Source organism: Pantherophis guttatus, chromosome 2 (assembly GCF_059756535.1).
Source record: "Pantherophis guttatus breed Tessera chromosome 2, ASM5975653v1, whole genome shotgun sequence".
Taxonomy (NCBI): Eukaryota; Metazoa; Chordata; class Lepidosauria; order Squamata; family Colubridae; genus Pantherophis; species Pantherophis guttatus.
In genome coordinates this window covers 10703006-10728951 of record NC_142064.1, presented here as the reverse complement: position 1 = coordinate 10728951, position 25946 = coordinate 10703006, and the positions used below count along the sequence as shown (strand labels likewise).

General features: G+C 45.5%; 1 protein-coding gene across 1 annotated transcript in view; it reads right to left on the bottom strand.

Annotated features, from left to right (window-relative positions):
* LOC117655976 (elongation factor 2-like) overlaps nt 1-25946 on the bottom strand; it is a 41506-nt gene that overhangs the window by 1238 nt on the left and 14322 nt on the right. The window contains exons 3-14 of the mRNA XM_060690761.2: nt 25048-25229; nt 20807-21018; nt 18247-18428; nt 17023-17128; nt 15334-15447; nt 14895-15033; nt 12143-12338; nt 10177-10435; nt 7406-7513; nt 3546-3899; nt 2415-2597; nt 899-1031 (exon numbers count right to left, since the gene is read on the bottom strand). Coding sequence (XP_060546744.1) covers nt 899-1031; nt 2415-2597; nt 3546-3899; nt 7406-7513; nt 10177-10435; nt 12143-12338; nt 14895-15033; nt 15334-15447; nt 17023-17128; nt 18247-18428; nt 20807-21018; nt 25048-25229 — 2168 coding nt within the window. The remainder of the gene's footprint in view (nt 1-898; nt 1032-2414; nt 2598-3545; nt 3900-7405; nt 7514-10176; nt 10436-12142; nt 12339-14894; nt 15034-15333; nt 15448-17022; nt 17129-18246; nt 18429-20806; nt 21019-25047; nt 25230-25946) is intronic.

Here is a 25946-nt window from a genome sequence, read left to right as displayed (position 1 = left end):
TCTCCAGGGCTACTCACCACTCGGATTCAGAGTTTTAATGGCCACCCCACCCCCTACCCCCCACCCCCCCACAGCCTGGTCATCTGATCACATTTTGGGCGCTTAGCAATCAGCCTCCCTTTATGACTATTTGCAAGATCTGATAGTCACATGACAATTTACCAGGGGGGGGTTGGGGGTTGGTTTGCCAGAAACTGGCATTTACATCTAGTTTCTGACAAATGTCCATTGTGCGTAACTGACTTCACTTAATGACCACAGTAATTCACTCAATGACCACTGCAAAAAAAAAAGGTAAAATCAGTCAAGGTCATGTGCTTAACAGGCACAACTTGCGATCATAATTCTGGGTTCAATTATACCAATAGTCCCAAAGGTGCTTTTTCAAGAAGCAAATGGACTTTCTAGTTGGTTTTTTTGAAGACGTTTTGCTTCTCATCCAAGAAGCTTCTTCAGATCTGACTGGATGGTGGGGAAGGGAAGGATTTATACTCCTTGCAGACAGCTGGACATTTTGCATTCTTTTAGAGGGTCGTTAAGGTCGCCTGTGGGTTTAATCTGTCCTCAGGGTCACTTGAGTGGTGCAAATGGGTATGGAGCCTTCTTGGCTGCAGGATGAGAAGCGATCTTCAAAGAAAAAAACCAGAAAGTCCAGTTGCCTCTTGAAAAAGCACCTTTGGGATAACCATGACCTGGATGACTGAGAATCTCCATAGACATCTAATTATACCAATAGCCCTCAGCCTTATATATCGCTCCACGGTGCTTTATGGCAGTTTTTGAGTGGTTTTATGGTCATGAGCTAAGGACTATCTTTAAGAACTGGCTGCACTGATTTCAGGGAGATGCTGGGCTCACAGAAGCAAGCTGGGTGATATGTTTAATCAAGATCTCTTACCAAAAGACTCATTCACTGGAAGATAGGCTTTGACCACAAACATCGGGGTCCCGGCTACCTGAGACTCCTCAAAAACATGGCCACGTTTCCGGTTCAGCACACCATAGATGCCCCCAACCACCTGTTCCGGACACTAGGGGGGAAAAAAAACACATTTTTAAAGAATTTTTTTTTTCTTGCTTACTGGTTGGTAGGACCGGTTCATAGCTTCTCACAATTCTTAATAGGATTATAATCAGGGTGGATTTGATTTAAATCGAGTTGTTTTAAATCACAATTTAAATCAACTCGATTTAAATCATAATTTTTAAAGAGCAACTGTCATCTCTGCTACTCCTGTGACCCACTGTGGACTCACCGATAGTCCCAGTGTTGCAGAATATACAGCCTCATGCTACATAACTAAGCTCCATTTCATGCTGAATAAACTAAATGATTTATGTATCTTAAATAGAAAATTATCTTATAGATTTTTACCCCCAAAGTTTTTTATTAGAATAAATTCGATAAAAATAAAAAAAAAATCCGATTTAAATAAAAAAAATCTGATTTTTTTGATTTTTATCCACCCTGATTATAATTCATGCAACAATGAATTCTCACACTACAATGTTCATCTGTTACTGCAATTCATAAAACAAGTTTTTGCATAGTACAGGTATTGCCATATTAATAAGCTCCTTCCTTTACTAGATTAATACTAGAATAAACTAGATTTCTGCACGTATTTACGAAAGCAAAGCATTTGAGGAACCACTGATGTTTCTCTTAAAATGATGGGCTGAGACTAGACCCACAAATTCTAAAATCTTCCCATTCAAACCAGTTGCAGAATTTTTTTAGCCTGCTAAAAAGCCTCACTTAAACCCATTGGCAGTATCTTGATGATGGGCTAGAAATAGTTGATTAGTGGAAATACGCTTTAGCAGAACAGGAAACGGGACTGATAATCCTCTAAATGCATCATTCAGCCCCTGAATTTTATCAGGCAACTGATAAAAATTGTCTTTCAGGGGATCTGTGAGAATCTTTTGCAACACTGAGAAATCACAGTGTTCTTCTAAGGTTATTTTTACCCATAGCAGCACCTGGTGGCAAGATCCAAGGAACATTTTGGGAGTCCAGAGAGAAAAATTTAGAACACAATTTATATAGTAGCCAGTTTATTGCATATTTTACATAGGGTTTTTACTATACTTCTCTTCCCACTCTCCCTAAACGCAGTGTAGTTTAAACTATATTGTGGAAGACACCAGAAAATTCGACAAGGAACTCAACACAACATGAGCAAAAAATAGCCATTGCTGTGAAGTGTGCCAAGTCCCAAGTAGTTTGAGGGACACGTGGCTGAGTTTGGAAGGGAGAAGAGCTAGCTGACCCTGTATATCTCATCTCAGAATGACTCTTAACTACGTCAAATCTGTCACAAGAACATGGAAATCCCAGCCTTGGCTGGCTCTCCTGAATGCCAACAAGGATCATCCACTCCTTATCCCAAGTTGACCTGGGGTTGTACCTGAATCTCAACAAGATAGATGGGCTCCATCAGACGAGGCTGGGCAGTCAAGGCAGACGCATACAAGACCCTCCTGGCAGTCGGGATGATTTGTCCTCCCCCACGATGGATCGCATCTGCATGGAGAGTCACGTCTTGAATGTCAAAACGGACCCCTCTCATGTTCTCTTCGCACAAAACGCCCTGCGTAGAGGGAAAAGACCTGGTGTTATTTACCTTCCAACAGAAGCGGGAGGATCTTTTACAAGGATGGTTGTCGCAGCCTTCTAAACAATCATTAACAATTGCAACTAGCACAGTAATCAAACTGAACCGCTCATGCCAGATATATACCCGTTGTTTCCACGAAAATAAGACCGGGTCTTATATTAAATTTTGCTCCAAAAGACGCATTAGGGCTTATTTTCTGGTTAAGTCTTATTTTCTGGGAAATACAGTAACTAAATGCTTCCCTCTGGCTGATGATCTTAACGGCCTTATTTTGGGGGAAATACAGTAGGAAATTAGCTGTATTCCAAACACGATTTGTGGGAAATTAAGTACCGTATGCAGTGAGACTAATTATTCGAGATACAGGTACCGTGTTTCCCTGAAAATAAGACCCTGTCTTATTTTTTTTTTTTTGAACCCTGAAATAAGAGCTTGGCCTTATTGCCATGCGCTCAAAAGCCCAATTGGGCTTATTATCCGGGGATGTCTTATTTTAGGGGAAACAAGGTAGTCCTCGGCTTACGACCACAATTAAGCTCAAAATTTCCATTGCTAAGTGAGACGGTTGTTAAGTAGCTTTTGCCCCATTTTATGACCTTTCTTGCCACAGTTGTTAAATGAATCACTACACTTAAGGTAGTAACACAGTTGTTAAGCAAATCTGGCTTCCCCACTGACTTTGCTTGTCAGAAGGTGTGCAAAAGGGGATCACATGACCCCAGGACACTGCAACCGTCATAAACAGGAATCAGTTGCCTGAATCAGTCATCTGAATTTCGATCACATGACCACAGGGATGCTATAAGGTCATGTGAAAAACATTCGCAAGTCCCCTTTTTCTCTTTGAATGGTCACTAAACGAATGGCTGTAAGTGGACGACCACCTGTATGGTCTTAGATAAAATTATGTAGCAGACTTACCTCCTTAGTGGCCCACTGGAACCCAGCCACGACGCTGTCTTTGATTTCATTGAGATACTGGACTCCCTTGGTGATGTCAACCAAAATATTGGGTCCCGTCCCATCGGGACCAAAGCACCAGATCTTCCGCGCTTCGGAAACATCCCACTCGTACTTTTCGGCCAGATAGCGAGCTCGCTGCTTCAGCTCTTGGCGGGAACTAACGTCTCCTTTGTCTATATCTTCTGCCAATCCGTCAGGGAAAGGGCGGGCTTTCATATAAAGCCTATTATGCTTGTTAGGCGATTTGGATAAGCATAACTGGTTAGATTCTTCACAGACCGTCTCCCGATAAGATACTACTGGGTCGGATTTCTGTAAGTAAAACAAATCCAGTTCAATTGATAAAGGAGAATATTCGTAGCTCAGGATTGAAATGAGGGGTGCTCTCTTGTCTGGCAGACGTTTCATTACCAAACTAGGTAACATCATCAGTGCTAGAAGAGAATGGGGTTTGCTCGGTCTTCTACATATAGCAATAACAGAATAATCTATTCCTAATCAAGGAACTACCAAGGAGAAAGCAACACTCTTAGCAAGTCACTTGTATATAAACAGACAGCAAATCCCAGTCCCTTCTAGGACTGATGGGAGTTATTTATTTATTTATTTGGTTCGATTTATATGCCGCCCTTCTCCGGAGACTCAGGGCGGCTTACAATGCGTTAAGCAATAGCCTTCATACTTTTGTATATACCTGCTTAGTAGGGCTTTCGGCCCCCGTCCCCCCCCAGCAGTGTTCTTTTTTATACAAAGTCAGCTTATTGCCCCCACAAACCGGGTCCTCATTTTACCTCCCTCGAAAGGATGGAAGGCTGAGTCAACCTTGAGCCTGGTGAGATTTGAACTTGCAGTAATTGCAGGCAGCTGGTGTTACTTAACAGCACTTTAGTCTGCTGCACCACCAAGGCTCTTAAAGTTTGAGTCATGTAACATCTGCAAGAAAACCACCCAGCCTCAAATAGCACCTCCAACCCCACACTCCTCCTCGCACTGATGATGTTACCTAGTTTGGGCAATGAAACGTCTGAAAGAAAAGAACGAAACTCGGAGAGCACCAAAGACCCAAATTCAACTTGCCTACAACCTATGCCCCAATTTCCAAACACAGTGTTCTTTTTAGAAAACGGAAGAATGTTATATCCAGGTTTCCCCCTCTCATTAAAAAGCCAGGCTCTCTAGAAGGCAATATCTAAAAGAGACGGGCAGAGAGATGATCCAGCTTCGAGAAATTATGTTTGTAAAATACAGAGAAGGCAGGCAGCTTCAGCAGGAAGGAAATGGTTCAGCAGACTGCAGGATCGCAAGATACCCCATCAGGTTAAATATCTAAGATAAAACTCTGGTATCTTAAGATAAAACCAAGACGTGCTTCTGAGAAATGCAGAGCCAAAGCAAACCTCGAGCAGATAATTCATCTGAGCAAATGTCTGTGGCTAATCATCCTTTTCTAACCTTGCATCAAATGAAACATGAATAACTGAGGTACCTATGAAGGAGAATACTTGTAACTCAGGGTTGAAATGAGGGGGTCCTTGGTTCTCTCTGAGCTTGGTTGTTTCATTACCCAAACTAGGTAACTGGACTAGCACCACTGATGCTACCTAGTTTGGGAAATGAAATATCTGCAAGAAAACCACCAAACTCAACACTCTACTCCCTCAATAACAGAGATCAACATTTATTGTGGCTACAGGCATCTCTCTCCTTCCCCCCCACAAGTCTGTATCAAAGGGGCAGTCCCCTCAGGGGAGCTGAATCTCTTATCGCAGTGTTTCTCAACCTTGGTAGCTTGAAGATGGGTGGACTTCAACTGGGAGTTGAAGTCCACTCATCTTCAAGCTTCCAAGGTTGAGAAACACTGTCTTATCGGAACCAGAATGGGAGAATTTACTGCAGCCAATTCGCCAAGGCCATCTCAACCGCAGACAATTCCATGTGGGAGAACTCCATGCGATTAAAAAGTTATCTGCCATTATTTCCATTTTTGTCAATGGAAAGAACGGGAAAGAAACGGTGGCGGGGAAACGTTTTATCGCGTGGAGTTATCCTGCGTGGAATTGTCCACAGCGAGTTGACCGTGGCAAGATGGCCGCGGTGACTTGTCCGAGACCCATCCAGAATGTCAGCTGGAGAATGGCCGCTGGTCTTCAGTGCTCAGCGGAGTGTCCTTGACTTCCCTTTAGGAGCTCAGCCCACTGACCGAGAACTCTTAGGTTTCTCCAGGCACAGAGCGACTGGGCAAATAGACGATGAAAATAATCTTCATACCAGTGGTGAAATTCAATTTTTTTTTTTTTTTTACTACCGGTTCTGTGGGCGTGGTGGCTTGGTGGGCGTGGCAGGGGAAGGATACTGCAAAATCCCCATTCCCACCCCACTCTGGGGCCAGCCAGAGGTGGTATTTGCCGGTTCTCCAAACTACTCAAAATTTCCGCTACCGGTTCTCCAGAACCTGCTGGATTTCAACCCTGCTTCATACTTTCCAGAAAGAAATACCTGGGAGTTGCACAAGAATGCAATAGTAGACAAGAGGCATTTGCACCTTGTACAGATGTTTCTATTAACACTACTCTGCATATTCTATCAATACCTTCATGGAGAGCTCTGCACTTTACTTTGTTTACTATCTCTGGGTATATATATATATAAGGTTTTTCTGCAGCCCCAGCTCAGTAGAATCACATCCACTCGATTCTGGGCTTTTTTCCTTTCTAGCAGCCAGCAAGCTCTTCCTGCTAGGTGGGAGATCTATATAGATCTATTTCTAGCTCGTTTGCTTTCATCAGTACGCCACACCCACATCTTATGTATCCTCCCTGTAAAGGTATAGTATATTTTCCTACTTCTTCGTAGGGTTTATGTGTGTTTTTCTTTAGCCAGGTTCTTCCTACGTAAACCAAGATTTTTATGCAGCCCAGTTCAGTGAAATCCCAATCCACTAGTTTCTAGGCTTTTTTCAGGCAGCCAGCAAGCACCCTACTGCCCACTATAGTCTCCTTAGTCTCCCAATGGGCAGCAGGGTGCTTGCTGGTTGCCTGAAAAAAAGCCTAGAAACTAGTGGTTTGGGATTTCACTGAACTAAGGCTGCATAAAAATCTTGGTTTACGTAGGAAGAACCTGGCTAAAGAGAAACACAGACACACAGACACACACACGCACATATATAATTTTAACTTTAATTTTTTTTTTAATTTCAATTTTATCTGGAGGTTTTTTCAAGAGAGTGGACCGCCATTTGTCAAGAAGGATATAGGATCTCCTCCCATGGGCAGGGAGTTGGACTAGAAGACCTTGAAGTTCCCTTCCAAGTCTGTTATTCTATATCAGGGGTGTCAAACTTGATTTCACTGAGGGCCACATCACGTTTGTGTTTGACCTCAAAGGGGGGGGGGCAGCATGGCCAGCATGACATCACTCATGTCGGGGGCACCTGTGGTGGCCCAAGTGCTCTGCCACAAAAACAGAGCACTCCCCCCGCCCCCCCAAGCTCCGTTTTCACTGGCAGAGGGCTGCAGGAGGCCATCCCGCCCAAAAACGGAGCCTGGGACAGCTGCGCATGGCCCTCCCGAGCTCCATTTTCACTGGCAGAGCCACCGCAAACTGGTCCTTTGCTGTTTCCAGGGCAGCGTGCGGGCCAGCTCTAACCACCCCATGGGCCAGATCCGGCCTGCAGGGCTTGAGTTTGACACCCGTGCTCTATATTCTTTTGGGGCGCGCGCACACACACACACAAAAAAAACCTCCGAACTTTTTTAAAAAAATTAATGTCAATTTATCCCGTCGTCAAATGTTTCCGTTCAGTCAGTGGAATCGGATACCTTAATTGGAATGCAGGCATGGTCTTCCTCCAGATCTTTCAGGCAGATTTCCAAGTGCAGCTCTCCAGCTCCAGCAATGATGTGTTCCCCAGATTCCTCAATAATGCACTAGGGAACAGGAAAGGCTTGTGATAGGGATCCATTCTGGTTTCAGGATAAAAGAAAATTCTGGAAGCGTTTATAAATCTGGTAGTTCACACCAATGCATGCAATAGCATGTTTTTGCAAATCACGTTTCAGAGGATTTCAAAGTTAGGTCATTCTAAATGGGGCGTACAGAAATTATCGTAAGATGAAATGCTCCGTATGTTTCATCCTTGAATTCATACAACACAGGTATTCCTCGACTTACAACCACGACTGAGCCCAAAATTTCCATTGCTAAACGGGACAGTTGTTAAGTGAATTTTACTGTGTATCTCTCTAGGCAGGTGGAATGTTTTAATTCTGTCCCTTGCTTCTCTACAATTGAGGGCCTTTCCTTTTTAGATTCTCTTAAAACACATTTTAGATATAAAGGGGAAGTCCAGCTATTGAGGTTCCTTCTTCCTAACACTATAAAAAAATTCCTTTTTATGACCTCGTAATCCCTTAACTTGAGGTAGTCAGGGTAAATGGATGTAGCTCAGAATTTACTGGCTGGATTCCCTTTCTGACACCACATGGAGTTCGCAGCGTATATTTTTTCTTCGTCCCCTAGGAGAGAAGCATCTGCTGCTACCTAGGATTGAACTCTTAACCATCCAAGTGGGAGGCAGGCGTCTTCATCACTAGACCACCATACCGTTCTCCTTCTTCCTAACACTATCCCACGTGAATGAGAAAGATTAAAAACTGTTAGAGGAAGATTCATTGCTATGTTGTTTCCAGTTTTTTTCCTAAATGCTTCAGAACATTAAGAGCTCTGGTGAAACAGTGGTTAGAATGCAGTATTGCAGGCAAACTCTGCCCACATCCTGGAGTTTGATCCTGATCAGCTCAAGTTGACTCAGCCTTCCATCCTTCCAAGGTGGGTAAAATGAGGACCCAGATTGCTGGGGGCAATATGCAAATAATGCTTTGACACTGTAAACCACTCAAGAGACTGCTGTAAAGGGCTATGGGGCAGTATATAAATCCAAATGCTACTGCGCCGTGGTGGCACAGTGGTTAGAGTGCAGTACTGCAGGCTACTTCTGCCGATCACCGGCTGCCAGCAGTTTGGCAGATCGAATCTCACCAGGTTCAAGGTTGACTCAGCCTTCCATCCTTTCGAGGTCCGTAAAACGAGGACCCAGATTGTTGGGGGCAATAGGCTGACTCTGCAAACCGCTTAGAGAGGGCTATAAAGCACTGTGAAGCGGTATATAAGTCTAAGTGCTAGTTCTAGTGCTATGTATATAGGTAGTCTTCCACCTAACGATTGCAATGGAGCTTGCCCATCGTGACTGACCGAATTTTATTACCATTTTTTGCAAAGTAGCTTTAAGCAAAAATGCTGCAGTCATTAGGTGAACCAATGGTTTGCGATGGACTAGTTTTTGCTGAAAAGCAGGCTGTTTTTTTGTTTTTTTTTTGGCAAAACTATTGTGAAACACATTCATGTGACTGTAGGATGTTACAAATGGCTATAAGTGCAGCCGGTTGCCAAGCACCTGACATGAAATCCTTTGAAACCTGGACCACTAAGTGATTGGGTGTAAGTCAAGGATTAGCCGTACTTCCAAGTTTATGGATTGCCTGCCTGCCTGCCTGCCTGCCTCTTTCTTTCCTTTCTCTTTCTCTTTCCTTTCTTCTTTCTCTTCATTTCTCTTTCATTTCTTTCCTTCTGTCCTTTCTCTTTCTCTCCTTCCTTCCTCTTCCTCTCTTTCATTTCGTTCCTTTCTTCCTTCCTTTTTTTATTGAAAAGTTTTATAAGAAATACAATTTTCTCCCCCCCCTTTCCCCCTCCCCACATAATAGAAAGTGTACATTTTCTTATACATAATAAATGCATGTTTCCCTTAAAGAAAGCATTAAAGTAGGACATTTTAATTGCATTCGGAGTTGCTCTTCTTCTCTTTCTTCCCTCATTCCACAACAAACCTTCTTCACCTTTCTTTCCCTTCCCTCCCGCTTCTCTCCTACTGTCTCCTTCCTCCTCTCCTACCTCATCCTACTTCCTTTTCCTTTCCCCCACTTCTCTCTCCTTTTCCCCCTTCTCGCCTTCACTCCTACTCCTGTCCCCTTCCCTTCCTCCTCTTCTTCCATTCCTCTCCTCCCTCTCCTCTTCCTACCCACTCCTCCTCTCCTTTCTAACTTCTTTGCTGTGAAATATTCTCCTCCTTTAGTATCTGAGCAACTCCTGTATTCTAATCGTAGATACTTTCTTCTGTTAAAACATTTCCTTTTCTTTTTCATTCCTTATTTACTTTTTCATTTTTCTTCCTTCCTTTCCTTCCTTCCCTTTCTTTCTCTTTCATTTCTTTCTTTCTCTTTCCTTTCCTTTCCCTTCCTTCTTTCCTATTACTATCACTAATTATAATCTATCCATCCAGTGAATAATCAGCTGTATTTTGGTTGAGACAGGCTTTCTATTTTCAGACAATTCTATTATTTTTGCCTACATATTTTAAGGCTTGGAGAGAATTTGAGCGAGATTTTGAGCTAGGACTGATTGCATTGAGCAGCCTGCTTGCAAATGCAATTAGGCAAAACATTCGAGGCGAATTCTGTTTCTCTCTCTTTTTTTGTTTAATAAACCTACACTGCGAACCGGTTACTCCAAGTCACACCGCACAGCTACCACTCACCTGCACCATAGGGTCAGACTTGGCAAGACGCTTTAGGCCCTCCACTAGCTTTGGTAGGTCGGCAGGGTTTTTGGCTTCAACCGCAACGCGCACAACTGGGCTAACACTAAATTTCATCACTCTCATGTTGTGGGCGTGTTCGAAGGTCGTAATGGTGCCCGTCTTCACCAAAAACTGGTCGACACCAACCAGGCCAACAATGTTGCCACAAGGGACATCCTCAATGGGCTCAACGTAACGTCCCATCATCAAAATGGTTCTACAAAGACAGGGGATGGGTAATGAGATCTATTTGATCATCGGAAGTATTTTCTTTTTTTAAAACCAAACCTTTTACAAAGAACGTATTCCCTATCACTGCCTTTTTTCTTTCTTTTTTTTTTAAATCACATGATGAAATTTCAACTGGAGCTGCCTAAGAAAATTGGCGCAGGGAAAAAGTCTCCCGGAAAACAAAATAGCATTTTCTTCCTAGCAACCTTCCATTCCTTATCCCAGAGGTGAATTTTCAAGAGGCAACTGGATTGTTCTTTCTTTTTTCTTTGAAGACGTTTTGCTTCTCATCCAAGAAGCTTCTTCAGCTCTGACTAGGATGGTGGGGAATGGAACCTTGAATGTCTATGGAGATTCTCAGTCATCCAAGTCATGGTTATCTCAAAGGGGCTTTTTTCAAGAGGCAACTGGGGTTTCTGTTTTTCCTTTGAAGACGTTTCGCTTCTCATCCAAGAAGCTTCTTTGGCTCTGGATGAGAAACTTCTTGGATGAGAAGTGAAATGTCTTCAAAGAAAAACCAGAAAGTCCAGTGGCCTCTTGAAAAAAAGGACCCTTGGGACTGAACCTGAATACCGAAGAGGAACACTATAGGTGAACGTATTTATTTATTTATCTATCTATCTATCTATTATCTATCTATCAATCCAATCAATCAATCAATCATATTTCTATGCCGCCCACTCTCCGAGGACTCTGGGCGGCTTACAACAATCGACATTATACTAAATAGCATATTGCCCCCAAAATCTGGGTCCTCATTTTACCCACCTCAGAAGGATGGAAGGCTGAGTCAACCTTGAGCCTGGTGAGATTTGATCCGCTGATCTGCTGAACTAGCAGTCATCTGAAGTAGCTGCACCACCTCGGCTCTTTGACTTTGACTGCTCATAATTCACTTTTCATCCAAGAAGCTTCTTCAGTTCTGACTGGATGGTGGAGAATGGAAGGATTCAGTCGGAGCTGAAGAAGCTTCTTGGATGAGAAGGGAAACGTCTTCAAGGAAAAACAAGGAAGTCCAGTTGCCTCTTGAAAAAGCGCCTTTTGGGACAACCATGACCTGGATGACTGAGAATCTCCATAGACACTTCTCCATTCCCTACACCCTCTAAATACAAAACTTATTGAGCTTGTGCAATGAGTTAAAAATAGTCACACGAGCAGGAGAAAGAGTGTTGCCCTCCCAAGTCACACTGGTGACATATCTATGCTCAAACGCATTCCTGTCTTCCTGCAGTGATCTAAGAGTGTCCCAGCTTCCTAGGGGTTCTCCTGAACACAAATCAGCTGTGGCGGCACAGTAATTGGGATGGAGTGTTGCAGGCTGACTCTGCCCACTGCCAGGAGTTCAATCCTGACCAGTTCAAGGTTGACTCAGCCTTCTATCCTTCCAAGGTTGGTAAAATGAGGACCCAGATTGTTGGGGGGCAAGAGGCTGACTCTGTAAACTGCTTGGAGAGGGCTGTGAAAGCACTGTAAAGCGGTATATAAGTGCCGTTGCCATTGATATTATTCTGCCCTATCAGAGTTGCCACGGAAAGCATTAAGCAGGGATGGCATCTATTGTGACTGGGGCAGGAGGGGCAGAGCTCATCCCCACTGCTTGGAGAGTGACTTGCAGCCCTTTTTGTCCTGGCGCTGGGATTTCGTTAGCATGCACCCAATTTAGAAGAGGAGAGAAACCCTGCTTAGCTACCTTTGAATAGGCTTCAAGTAGAGGTCTTCCTTCTTTCCCGGAGTATAGTTGGGTCCCATAATCCGCACCTTCTGGCCAGTGGAAACTATGCCGGAAAAGACCCTCCCGAAGGCATAGAAGCGGCCTTTGTCCGATGTGGGCACCATTTTTGAGATGTACATCATCAGAGGGCCCTTTGGGTCACAGTTCTTAACACCTGCAGCCAAACAAAAAGAGCAAATTGTGAGGTCCAGGCAATTCCCTAAGTTGAGTCAAAATTGGCTGCTGGGCCTTCCAACTGACATACATTTGTCAACTGACAATCCTTGACTTCCAACAGTTTATTTAGTGATCAAACTTACAGTAGCCCTGAAAAAAGTGACTTATGACCCTTTTTCACATAGTTGTTTCAGCATCCCCATGGTCACAAAATCAAAATTCGGCTGCTTGGCAACCGACTCATATTTATGACGGTTGCAGTGGCCCCTGGGTCAGGTGATCCCCTTTTTACGACTTTCTGACAAGCAAAGTCAACGGGGAAGCCAGATTCACTTAACAACTGTGTTCCTAACTTAACAACTGCAGGGAGGCGCTTAAGAATTGTGGAAAGGTTGTAAAATGGAGCAAAGCTCATTTAACCCCCGTCTCGCTTACCAATAAAAATCTGGAGTTCAATTGTGGTCATAAGTCATGGGCTGCCTCAATTTTTTTTGGTGGAAAAGAGTCAAGCCTTCAAAGTAGTCCAGATCAGGAAACTTTATAAGGATTCCAGGATGCTAATTTATTGTTGTATGTAATAACAGAAGAGGGACTAAGTGGCTAAGATGCTGAGCTTGTCGATCGAAAGATCGGCAGTTCAACGGTTCGAATCCCTACTGCTGCCTAATGGGGTGAGCTCCCGTTACTTGTCCCAGCTTCTGCCAACCTAGCAGTTCGAAAGCACGTAAAAAAATGCAAGTAGAAAAATAGGGACCTCCTTTGGTAGGAAGGTAACAGCGTTCCGGGCGCCTTTGGCGTTTAGTCATGCCGGCGACATGACCACAGAGACGTCTTCGGACAGCGCTGGCTCTTCGGCTTTGAAACGGAGATGAGCACCGCCCCCCTAGAGCCGGGAACGACTACCACATATGTGCGAGGGGAACCTTTACCTTATAATAACAGAATCATCAGCGTTTCCCTCTGCCCTGTTTATCAACACAGAATTGAGATGACATTATTCTGAATTTCTTTTTCACACCTTCTCCTTGTCCAAGGAGTTTCTCCAATTTTCTTTCAGGCCTCTTATCCACCTTCATCAAGATTACCTGCATATTCCTCTACAAATTGATAGGAATATAATTCACATTTTTTGGTGGGGTCGTTGGTGGTGATTGTTTTCTTGCAGACGTTTTCATTATCCAAGTAGGTAACATCATCAGTGCTAGAAGGGAAAACCCCCACTACTTTTTAGCACTGATGCAAGTACCTACCAGTAGTTACAAAACATCTGCAAGAAAACAATCAAGCGCAGACAAAGCCAAGGACACCACAATTCAACCCTGAGTTACAAATATTATCTTCTACTGGGATCACTGTTAAGCAGAAGGAATTTTTTTGGAGCCATGTACATGCCTAAATCGAAGAGTAAGTCTACAGCTATCTACTGATACAAAGAACCATGACGGTTTAACCAAGAACCTCCGGGAGGGCCAAATCCAAGCTACCCTCAACATTCCACTTGTTGGAGATCTCCCTAAGCATCAAGCTGGAATCTTCCACACTGTGTAACACAAATAAGCAGAATGCAAAAAGATGTGACATTTAGGAGATGGCCAGCCTGAGCCCGAGGGAGGGGTCAAACGTGTCATCAGCCTTGAGTCCAGGGGTGAAATCCAGCAGGTTCTGACAGGTTCTGGAGAACCGGTAGCGGAAATTTTGAGTAGTTCAGAGAACCGGCAGATATCACCTCTGGCTGGTCCCAGAGTGGGGTGGGAATAGGGATTTTGCAATATCCTTCCCCTAGGAGTGGGGAGGGAATGGGGATTTTGCAGTATCCTTCCCCTGGAGTGGCGTGGGAATGGAGATTTTGCTGTATCCTTCCCCTGCCATGCCCACCAAGCCACGCCCACAGAACCGGTAGTAAAAAAATTTGGATTTCACCACTGCTTGAGTCCCTTCGTGCCCATCAGAGATCTAAGTCCAGCCCATCTTGAATTCCTTTGATTCTTATCTCCCGCCAATCTGCTTTGACTGTTAGTAGTTCAGATTCTTGTAGAGAGCTTTAGAATACCATAAACCTATACAGGTAGTCCTCGACTTATGACCACGATTGAGCCCAGAATTTATGTTGCTTAGTGAGAAATTTGTTAAGTGAGTTTTGCCCCATTTTACGACTATCCTTGTCACATTTGTTAAGTGAATTACTGCAGCTGTTAAGTTAGCGGCACAGTTCTTCAGTGAATCTGACTTCCCCATTGACTTTGCTCGTCAGAAGGTCGCAAAAGATGATCACACGACCCCGGGACACTGCAACCATCATAAATATGAAGCAGCGGCCAAGCATCCAAAGTTTGGGGATGCCTCAACGGTTGTAAGTGTGCAAAACGGTCACAAGTCACTTTTTTCAGGGCCGTTGTAGCTTTGAACTGTCACTAAACGAACTGCTGTAAATCAAGGACTACCTATATAATCATTTGAACTTCCTGCCTGGACTCTACGCTTGACATGACATGGGAAGAGTCGCAAAGGCGAGACAGGCTTGGCTCAGACTGCTGAAGGTCCTCCAAGGCCTTACCCATGGCAGCTTCATCGTCAGGTGGCCCCTCGTACAGAAGCTCACAGCGGTACTTCTGAGCAGTGACAGGGGAAGGCAGATGAATGGTGATCATCTGAAGCAGAGCCTCTCCAGCAGGTAACCAGCGACGCATAACAGCCTGGAAAACACATACGGAGAAGCCCTGAAGAAGTGCTACCTGAGCTACGGATCAGTAACGTAGCTTTCCCTCTTCAAAAAGGTCACAAAAACAACAGGGCACCTCCCGTTCTTCCAAAACGCAGGGCAGTTCTGCCTAAGGCTTGCGTGAAGCTTTGCAGCGTCCCTTGAGCCAACCCATCTGGACAAGATCACGCCCAGCCTTGCTACCTCAAGACGGCACCTGCAATTCTCAGGGCACACTGCTTGCTTACCACTGTTGTGTTAAAAGGACACACATACACACGCCATTTCAAAAAACCTTGAGAAGCGGCTTTCCTTCTTTCTCTCGATCTTCAGCGTCTAGCTTGATGTCCAGTTTTTCTATCAGCTTGGATGTTTCTTCTTTCTTGAAGTTCATGATGGCATCGAAGACCTGAGGGGGGAGGGAAAAAGAAATTAAATGTAATCATCAACTCTGCTAGTTAAGAACCGGTATCTGAAAGAGAAGCCCATCTGAGAATTTCCTCTGGGCCTACAATATAGCGTCCTCTTATCTGGGAGTAAGTAAGGTCTACTGATTTTTACCGGTCTTACTTCTAAGCTGATAAGTTTAGTAAGTCAGGTTTCATCAAATATCAGTTGTGCTGACAATTTACAAAAGGTTTCCTTCCTAATGTTGCAGTCCACCAGATTGTGCTCTCTCAGTAAGTTCTTTTGAAGGCTCTTGGCATTCTCAGGTTCATGAAACTGGGCCCTGCCATTATGTAAAGTGGCCCACCTGCTCCTTCTACATTCTTTGCTGAAACATGTGAAGGAAGGAGAATACAGGTGTCCCAGGATCCAATCCAAGCCGGTCCCTGAGATCAGAGGTTTACTCTTTCAAACTTCCAGGCTCATGCTGGAACCCATCCTCAGGGAACTTCTCTCTTTTCAGAATAGGTGTACTGGGTTGTTCTACCCACTGGTTGTGTGTAGCTATTAGTTGTTAATTAAGGCATTAATGGCCAACTATTAAGTTGTTAACTATTGTTTTCTCATGCTGCTATGCCATCCTACCTGGTAGGCTGATGGTAAATCAGCACTCCTATTGACTGACAAGAGCCTGTTTTTCAGACTTCCATCATTTCTCTAGCTGTTTTTGTCCCTGCTCGACCAGCAATCATAATAGCTGTGAAATTGAACACATTGCGAGTTTTGAGTTCAACTGAGTTCACTGCAATGTGAGGCTACCATTGAGTCCTCATCTAACCGCTCATTCATGTTCTCAATATCTGTGGTTAGCTTCCTCCCCATCTGTCCTACATAGTCAGTCACAGGGACAATCCATACAGGATTGGTAGTCTCATTTTGCAATGAACAAGGACATGCATTCAATTTTGCAGTTACTACTTTTGCTGGCCGAGCAGGGACAAAAATAGCCAAATAAATTATTGAAGCTTGGGAGAAGGCCCCTTGTCAATCAATAGGTGTGCTGATTTACCACCAACCTACTAGTTACTTAGGAGTTGAGAGCTCAGCAGCACAAGGAAACTATTAATAGCCAGCCATCAACACCCTAATTAACAACTAAAAGCTACACACAACTAGGCACCATATAAATATAACATGTAAAACAGACCAGCACACATTTTCTGAAACAGGCTGTAACATTCATTTAAATCCAAGTACCTTGGCTTAATTTATGTGGGAGGGACAGGAATAAAATCAAGCTACTTCACTGTGAACTAAAAAACATTTATTCCAGGACTGCTGCATTAAGGCAGGAGAAGTCTGTCCATTGGGAATAAGAGTCTTTCAAGTTGCACCAGAAAGACGCTTCTAAAGATGCGGCCACCAATTTATGAATACTCGTGTGAAGGTATTTCATTCTTAGGTCTTTTGACAATTACACGTTCTTGAAAATATGAATGTCGTCGGTGAAATGTATGAACGTCAAAGTGTGACGTTTGAAAAGCAGATTACTTAGCATTCAATGTTATAAAAGTGTTTTGGTGAGTCCCAGCATTACCTTAAAAATGGGATCCAGGATAAGTTGGCAGAAAGTCCGTGGCAACTTCTTCCCATCAGGGCCAGCTGCGGATTTGCTGAATTTCCCTGTTGCTGGGTCAAAATACCTAAATGAAAATTGGACCTGTTTTACATTCATGGGCTAAAGAAGAGAGAAAGAAACAGGCCTTGATGCTACCTCCTCTGGACAAAATGGCTCATATATCATTAATACCAATCAGCCCAGCACCAGAGGATCCCACACATCATTCCACTCTACTTCCGTGTTCAAAACAAAGGAAACCAAATATTATTGTTGTTGTTTGTCTCACAGTCAGCCAAATGTTCAGGCTGGATTTGGCATTTTTGCCTACCTATCGTCCTATCAAATCCTTTTCAAGGACTTGGAATAGGCAGATGTGGATGTTTGATGGTGTTAAAAGTATCATCGAAGGTTGGAAGCTTGTCCCCCAGTAAAGCCACCTTTTGCAATTGACTGATGGCGAATTTGTCAATGCCAATCAATGGTGGTGCTCCAGTTGTTGCACCCAAGGCACCTATTACTATTGGTACTACCCTTGCTTGCCTTTGCCACCGTCGTTCTATTTCTATTTTCAGCTCTTTGTATTTTTGTCTTCTCCAGTTCTTTCTCTTCTATTCTGCTATACAGGTAGTCCTCGACTGACAGCAGTTCATTTAGTGACCGTTCGAAGTTACGACAACACTGAAAAAAGTGACTCATGACTGTTTTTACACTTACGCCCTGCGGTCACACGATCTAAATTCCGATGCTTGGCAACTGACCCATGTTTATGACCGCTGCAGTTCCCCAGGCTCATGTGATTCCCCTTTTGCAACCTTCCGACAAGCAAAGACAATGGGGAAGCCAGATTTACTTAACAACGGCAACGATTCACTTAACAACTGTGGCAAGGTCGCAGAATGGGGCAAAACTCACTTAGCAAACGTTTCGCTTAGCAACGTAAATTTTGGGCTCAATTTGTAATTGTAAGTTAAAGACTACGTGTATTACCTCGCCATGGGGCTGTAGATAGCTTACAACAACATTAAAAAATGTGCTTTACTGCAGCCAGATAGATGCCATTTCTTCTTAGACCCACCCTGTATTATCTTGCTTTAACAAAAGGTGCAACCGGAAGGCATCATTCTGCAAACCTGGATCCAAGGCCCTCCTTCCCTAAAGTGTATCCACCTGAGACCGAAGACAGGGATGCTATTTACTCACTTGTCTCCCCACAGCTTCTTCATCATGTCCTCCACTTTCTTGGCCCTGTCAGGTGCGGAGAGCTGGGCCTTTTCTCCTCTGGCTGCAAATTTGGCCACGTACATTTCGGCAAACTGCTTCAAGGTGAACGCCCAACCGTGCAAGCCAGAGCCAAAGCCAACAGTACCGATCACGGGGTCGATCTGTAAGCAAAGAAAGGGATTCAGGTGTTTTAAAAGAACACGGAGAAGGTAGTCTACTTGGAGAGCCAATCCCTCAATTAAAAGCAAGCAGCAGAAACCCCAAACCAACCCATTCAATTGCACCTAGCCTGCAGCAGCGCTCAATTGGTTCCCCCCCCCACCCCAAAAAAGGAGTGTTATAAATGTAGCACACAACGGATATAAATACAGTTAGTCCTTGACTTACAACAGTTCATTTAATGACCATTCAAAGTTACAATGGCACTAACAAATGTGACCAATGACCGTTTTTCACACGACCCTTGCAGCATCCCCACAATCATGTGATCAAAATTCAGATACTTGGCAATGGGTTCCTATTTATGACGGTTGCAGTGTCCCGGGGTCAAGTTTTGCGACCTTCTGACAAGCGAAGTCAATGGGAGAAGGCAGATTCACTTAACAACCAGGTTACTAACTTATCAACTGCAGTGATTCACTTAACCAATGTGGCAAGAAAGGTTGTTAAAATGGGCCAAAACTCACTTAACAAATGTCTCACTGAACAACAGAAATTTTAGGCTCGATTGTGGTCGTAAGTGGAGGACTACCTGTAATATATTATTTATTCAGCCAATTTGGTTAAGGGTAGCGATGGGCAATCAGGGCAATTTTACGACCTGTGGAATTCAACTCCCAGAGAATTTCTGAGCCAGCCAATAATGCTGGCTGGGGAATTCTGGGAGTCGAAGTCTGCAGGTCATAAGGTTGCCATAGTTGCCTGTCCCTGATCTAGAGGTTAAGGCACCAGGCTAGAAACCAGGAGACTGAGTTCTGTTCCTGCTTTGGGCATGACAACCGGCTGGGGTGACCTTGAGTCAGTCACTCTCTCTCAGCCCATGACGTCAAGCTCAGGCAACAAGCCCACCGGTCAATTTATTTATTTATTAGTTCGATTTATATGCCACCCTTCTCCGGAGACTCAGGGCGGTTTACAATGCTTTAAGCAATAGCCTTCATACTTTTGTATATACCTGCTTAATAGGGCTTTTTTGCCCCCCCTAAGCGGTGTTCTTTTTTATACAAAGTCAGCTTATTGCCCCCACAAACTGGGTCCTCATTTTACCTACCTCGAAAGGATGGAAGGCTGAGTCAACCTTGAGCCTGGTGAGAATTGAACTCGCAGTAATTGCAGGCAGCTGGCAGCTAAGTGCTACTTTAACAATTCCTGTCACAATTTAACAATTCCTGTCACAACCAATAATCAAACACTTGGCTGATTAGAAAAAAACAGGCCGTGCACTTGCAGGAAAATATCAGGAAGAAAACAAAACTTTTTTTAAAAAAAATCCAGACTTCTCCAAAGTTGGCACCTTTTAGACTTCTGGACTTCCAACTCCCAGAATTCCTCAGCCAGCCAGCTCTGGAGGAGAGGAGGGGAGGAGAGAGTTGGAAGGGACCTTGGAGGTCTTCTAGTCCAACCCCCTGCTCAGGCAAGAAACCATATCATTTCAGACAAATGGTTGTCCAATCTCTTTTTAAAAACTTCCAGTGTTGGAGCATTCACAGCTTCTGAAGGCAAGTTGTTCCACTGATTAATTGTTCTAACCTTCAGAAAATTTCTCCTTAGTTCTACTCTCCTTGATTAGTCTTTGACCCAGATTTAGCTTTAAGATCAGACAGAAAAGGACCCTGTTCCTCAGGGTTTGACTTTTTTTTCCTACCCGGCGATGCTTAAGACAGATTCTGGGACCACATATGTACAGGTAGTCCTCAACTTGCAACCATTCATTTAGTGGCCATTCCAAGTTACAGCAGTACTGAAAAAAAAGTGACTTACAACCTTTCCCCACACTTATGACCATTGCAGCATCTCCATGGTTGTGTGATCAGAATTCAGATCCTTGGCAAATGGGCATGTATTTGTGACAACTGCAGGGTCCCCGAGTCATAGGATCCCCTTTTACGACCTTCTGACATGCAAAATCAACAGGGAAACCAGATTCGCTTAACAGCTGTGTTAACAACTGCAGTGATTCAACTTAACAACTGTTGCAAGAAAGGTGGTAAAAATGGGACAACATTCGCTTAACAGCTGTTAAGGCGAGGACTACCTGTGTGGTAATCCAACCCCTCCCCAAACATTAATGCTTGTAGTACAATCTGGATTATGCAAAGGTCCTATTCTTTGCATTGGATTGTGTCCAGCAGAGTGTTTCCCAACGGCAGCCATTTTAAGATGCGTGGACTTCAACTCCCTGGGGAATTCTGGGAGTTGAAGTCCACGCATCTTAAAATGGCTGCCGTTGGGAAACACTGGTCTAGCGCAACACCATGCAAACGCAACCCTACGGAACTAGCTTCCTCCTTGCTCCAATCTCAACGTAAGTTCTCTTTACCATAATATTACCCATGGGTCCAGTTTCACCCTCTCCGTAAGTAGAAATGATCACATTGACGTTCTCCACAATGCGCTGGAAGGTCTGGTAAAGCTCCTCAGGTTCTAACTGCAGTTCCAGCAGAGCGCGGTCCATCTTGTTCATCATCAGGACGGGCTTGATGCGCTCAGCAATCGCCTGGCGAAGGACAGTCTCCGTCTGCACGCAAACCCCTGGAAGGGAAAGTTGACCACCAGTATGATCTAGGCCAGGAAGGTCAAACACAAGGCCCACGGGCCAGATCCGACTGGCGATGTGGGTCGAATCCGGCCCACAGAGCCATCCTGGAAAATGTAAGGAGCCAGCCCATATCTCTTCGGTCCAGTCTACCCAGTGCGAAGAGGAAACATGCCAGCAATTATGCCAGTAGCATCAAGCTGGCCACACCCACCCAATTGGCCACACCCACTTAGTCCCATCCCGTCCCACACCAAGGTCAACCACAACCCTGATGTGGTCCTCAATGAAATTGAGTTTGACACCTCTGATCTAGGCTAATTCCAGAGAAGAACTGGTTGCTGAAAAGTTCCAGTATTCCAAAACTGTCAAAATTTTGGGCAGCTTTGGTGGAAAGAAGAAAAACATTACTGGCTTCCTGCCAGTAATGCCCAGAGATTAGGGGCAGCTAACTAATCTTGTATTGTTTTAATTTAAAAGATACATATCCCGTTTCTCAGCACTTAAAAGAGGAGAAGACTATGGTGTTCTATTTCCTCAAGGCTTGTGGCGGGCTGGTGTTTGTGTTGCTGAAATTTCGCATGCTACAGAAACATCAAATACTCCCCGAGTTGCCCATCTCACCTTATGTATTCTGAAGTTTTCCTGGGTGAAAACTCTGATGCACTATTTAGACTAGAAGTCTCCAACCTTGGCATCTTTCAGCCTGGCGGACTCCAACTCCCAGAATTCCCCAGTCAGCTTTGCCTCTCCTCTCCCCTTCTCTCCCTCAGGCTAGCCCCATAGATCCTCTCCTCTCCCCTTCTCTCCCTCAGGCTGGCCCCACAGAAGCCTCTCTTCTCCCCTTCTCTCCCTCAGGCTAGCCCCACAGAAGCTTCTCTCTATCCCCTTCTCTCCCTCAGGCTAGCCCCACAGAAGCTTCTCTCTATCCCCTTCTCTCCCTCAGGCTGGCCCCATAGATCCTCTCCTCTCTCCTTCTCTCCCTCAGGCTGGCCCCACAGAAGCCTCTCCTCTCTATCCCCTTCTCTCTCTCAGGCTGGCCCCATAGATCCTCTCCTCTCCCCTTCTCTCCCTGAAGCTGGCCCCATAGATCCTCTCCTCTCCCCTTCTCTCCCTCAGGCTGGCCCCACAGAAGCCTCTCCTCTCTATCCCTCTTCTCTCCCTCAGGCTGGCCCCACAGAAGCCTCTCCTCTCTATCCCCTTCTCTCCCTCAGGCTGGCCCCATAGATCCTCTCCTCTCCCCTTCTCTTCCTCAGGCTGGCCCCACAGAAGCCTCTCTTCTCCCCTTCTCTCCCTCAGGCTAGCCCCACAGAAGCTTCTCTCTATCCCATTCTCTCCCTCAGGCTGGCCCCATAGATCCTCTCCTCTCTCTTTCTCTCCCTCAGGCTGGCCCCACAGAAGCCTCTCCTCTCTATCCCCTTCTCTCTCTCAGGCTGGCCCCATAGATCCTCTCCTCTCCCCTTCTCTCCCTCAAGCTGGCCCCATAGATCCTCTCCTCTCCCCTTCTCTCCCTCAGGCTAGCCCCATAGATCCTCTCCTCTCCCCTTCTCTCCCTGAAGCTGGCCCCATAGATCCTCTCCTCTCCCCTTCTCTCCCTCAGGCTGGCCCCACAGAAGCCTCTCCTCTCTATCCCTCTTCTCTCCCTCAGGCTGGCCCCACAGAAGCCTCTCCTCTCTATCCCCTTCTCTCCCTCAGGCTGGCCCCATAGATCCTCTCCTCTCCCCTTCTCTTCCTCAGGCTGGCCCCACAGAAGCCTCTCTTCTCCCCTTCTCTCCCTCAGGCTAGCCCCACAGAAGCTTCTCTCTATCCCATTCTCTCCCTCAGGCTGGCCCCATAGATCCTCTCCTCTCTCTTTCTCTCCCTCAGGCTGGCCCCACAGAAGCCTCTCCTCTCTATCCCCTTCTCTCTCTCAGGCTGGCCCCATAGATCCTCTCCTCTCCCCTTCTCTCCCTCAAGCTGGCCCCATAGATCCTCTCCTCTCCCCTTCTCTCCCTCAGGCTAGCCCCATAGATCCTCTCCTCTCCCCTTCTCTTCCTCAGGCTGGCCCCACAGAAGCCTCTCTTCTCCCCTTCTCTCCCTCAGGCTAGCCCCACAGAAGCTTCTCTCTATCCCCTTCTCTCCCTCAGGCTGGCCCCATAGATCCTCTCCTCTCCCCTTCTCTTCCTCAGGCTGGCCCCACAGAAGCCTCTCTTCTCCCCTTCTCTCCCTCAGGCTGGCCCCACAGAAGCCTCTCCTCTCTATCCCCTTCTCTCTCTCAGGCTGGCCCCATAGATCCTCTCCTCTCCCCTTCTCTCCCTCAGGCTGGCCCCACAGAAGCCTCTCCTCTCTATCCCTCTTCTCTCCCTCAGGCTGGCCCCATAGATCCTCTTCTCTCCCCTTCTCTCCCTCAGGCTGGCCCCATAGATCCTCTCCTCTCCCCTTCTCTCCCTCAGGCTGGCCCCACAGAAGCCTCTCCTCTCTATCCCCTTCTCTCCCTCAGGCTGGCCCCATAGATCCTCTCCTCTCCCCTTCTCTCCCTCAGGCTGGCCCCACAGAAGCCTCTCCTCTCTATCCCTCTTCTCTCCCTCAGGCTGGCCCCATAGATCCTCTCCTCTCCCCTTCTCTCCCTCAGGCTAGCCCCATAGATCCTCTCCTCTCCCCTTCTCTTCCTCAGGCTGGCCCCACAGAAGCCTCTCTTCTCCCCTTCTCTCCCTCAGGCTAGCCCCACAGAAGCTTCTCTCTATCCCCTTCTCTCCCTCAGGCTGGCCCCATAGAACCTCTCCTCTCTCCTTCTCTCCCTCAGGCTGGCCCCACAGAAGCCTCTCCTCTCTCTCAGGCTGGCCCCATAGATCCTCTCCTCTCCCCTTCTCTCCCTCAAGCTGGCCCCATAGATCCTCTCCCCTTCTCTCCCTCAGGCTGGCCCCATAGATCCTCTCCTCTCCCCTTCTCTTCCTCAGGCTGGCCCCACAGAAGCGTCTTTTCTCCCCTTCTCTCCCTCAGGCTAGCCCCACAGAAGCTTCTCTCTATCCCCTTCTCTCCCTCAGGCTGGCCCCATAGATCCTCTCCTCTCTCCTTCTCTCCCTCAGGCTGGCCCCACAGAAGCCTCTCCTCTCTATCCCCTTCTCTCTCTCAGGCTGGCCCCATAGATCCTCTCCTCTCCCCTTCTCTCCCTGAAGCTGGCCCCATAGATCCTCTCCTCTCCCCTTCTCTCCCTCAGACTTTCTAGCCCCTTCTCTCCATGAGGCTTGCCCCACAGAAGCCTGTCCTATGCTATCCCATTCTCTCCAGTTATTTTCAAGGTGGGAGGGAGAGTAGAACGTCTAACTAATTAGCATCAGAGCGTGTTATAATAATATAGGAAATACTAACACTCTGATGGTCATTTCAAAAAATCCTTTCTTAGTGAGCACCTGGAAGCCAAGAGGAACATAGGTGGCAAATTTCAAGTTTGTAGGCTTTACGGTTCTGGAGATTTCATGATTAATGCGTGAGTAGTTTTCACTTTTCTATATATATAGATTACAGTGAAGGAAAATTGTGGATTCCTTCAGAATCAGATGCTAAGATACAGGTAGTCCTTGACTTACAACAGTAGCATTCGAAGTTATGACGGCAATGAAAAAAAGACTCATGATTGTTTTTCACGCTTATGACAGTTACAGCACCTCCCTGGTCACATGATCAAAATTCAGACACTTGGCAACTGACTCATATTTGTGACGGCTGCAGTATCCCGTGATGTCATGCAATTCACCTTTTGTGACTTTCTGACAAGCAAAGTCAATGAGGGGAAGCCATTAACAACCGTGCTCCTAACTCAATTACTGCAGTGATTCACTTCACAACCGTGGCAAGAAAGGTCGTAAAATGAGGCCAAATTCACTTCGCAACCGTGTCGTGTAACAACAGAAATTCTGGGCCCAATCGTGGTCGTAAGTCGAGGACTACCTGTATTCTCCTTCAGAGTCAACCAGTTCTTACTGGCTTTCTCTGGAAAGCACAATGTTCCTGCGCAATTAAAGCATCTTAATTTTAAGTACATTCACCTGAAACACAGTCAACGACAACAAGAGCTCCATCAGTGACGCGAAGGGCTGCTGTGACTTCGGAGGAGAAATCCACGTGCCCAGGGGAGTCGATTAAATTAATGAGGAAACCGGAGCCATCTTTGGATTGCTTGATAAAGGCCAAATCGTGTTCTGAGAGCTCATAGTAGAGAGAAATGGCCCTAGAAAAGAAGGCAAATGATTTTCCTAAAGCACATTTAAATTCACGTAAAATATTTGCATATAATGCTGTGCCCTCTGGGTGTGCTGGAACCACAACTCCCATAATCCTCAGGCACCAGGGCTGGGTGGGCACTAAAGTAAACTAAGGCACCACTGAGTAAGACTCTTTAGTTTATCAAAGTGCAAATCTTGGAAACCAGACATTGAGTTCTCACTTTCTCTGTCATTCCCAACTCCCCTCTAGAAAGTCGTAACTTCTGAGTTTCCAGCTACGTATAAACAAGCCTCTGCATTTTAGGAAAGTTTTGCTGGCATGGCCATTGAGATTTTAGCTTTATGGATTTTTTTTTTAACATATACAAACACTAAAATTAAAAAGGACAATTTAAACAAGAAATGTTGATGAGGAATACAGAAATAACAGGATAACAAGAGTGATAACATGAAATGGTTGATCTTCTTAGTCCAACCCCTTGCTCTAGCAAAAAACCCTGCACCATTTGAGACAAAGAGTTGTCCAATCTCTTCTTAAAAATTTCCAGTGTTGGAGAATTCACAACTTCTGGAAGCAAATTGTTCCACTGATTGTTCTGTCAGGAAATTTCTCCTTAGTTCTAGGTTCTCTCCTTGCTCAGTTTCCATCCGTTGCTTCTTGTCCTGCCCTCAGGTGCTTTGGAGAATCGACTGATGCCCTCCTCTGTGGCAGCTCCTCAAAT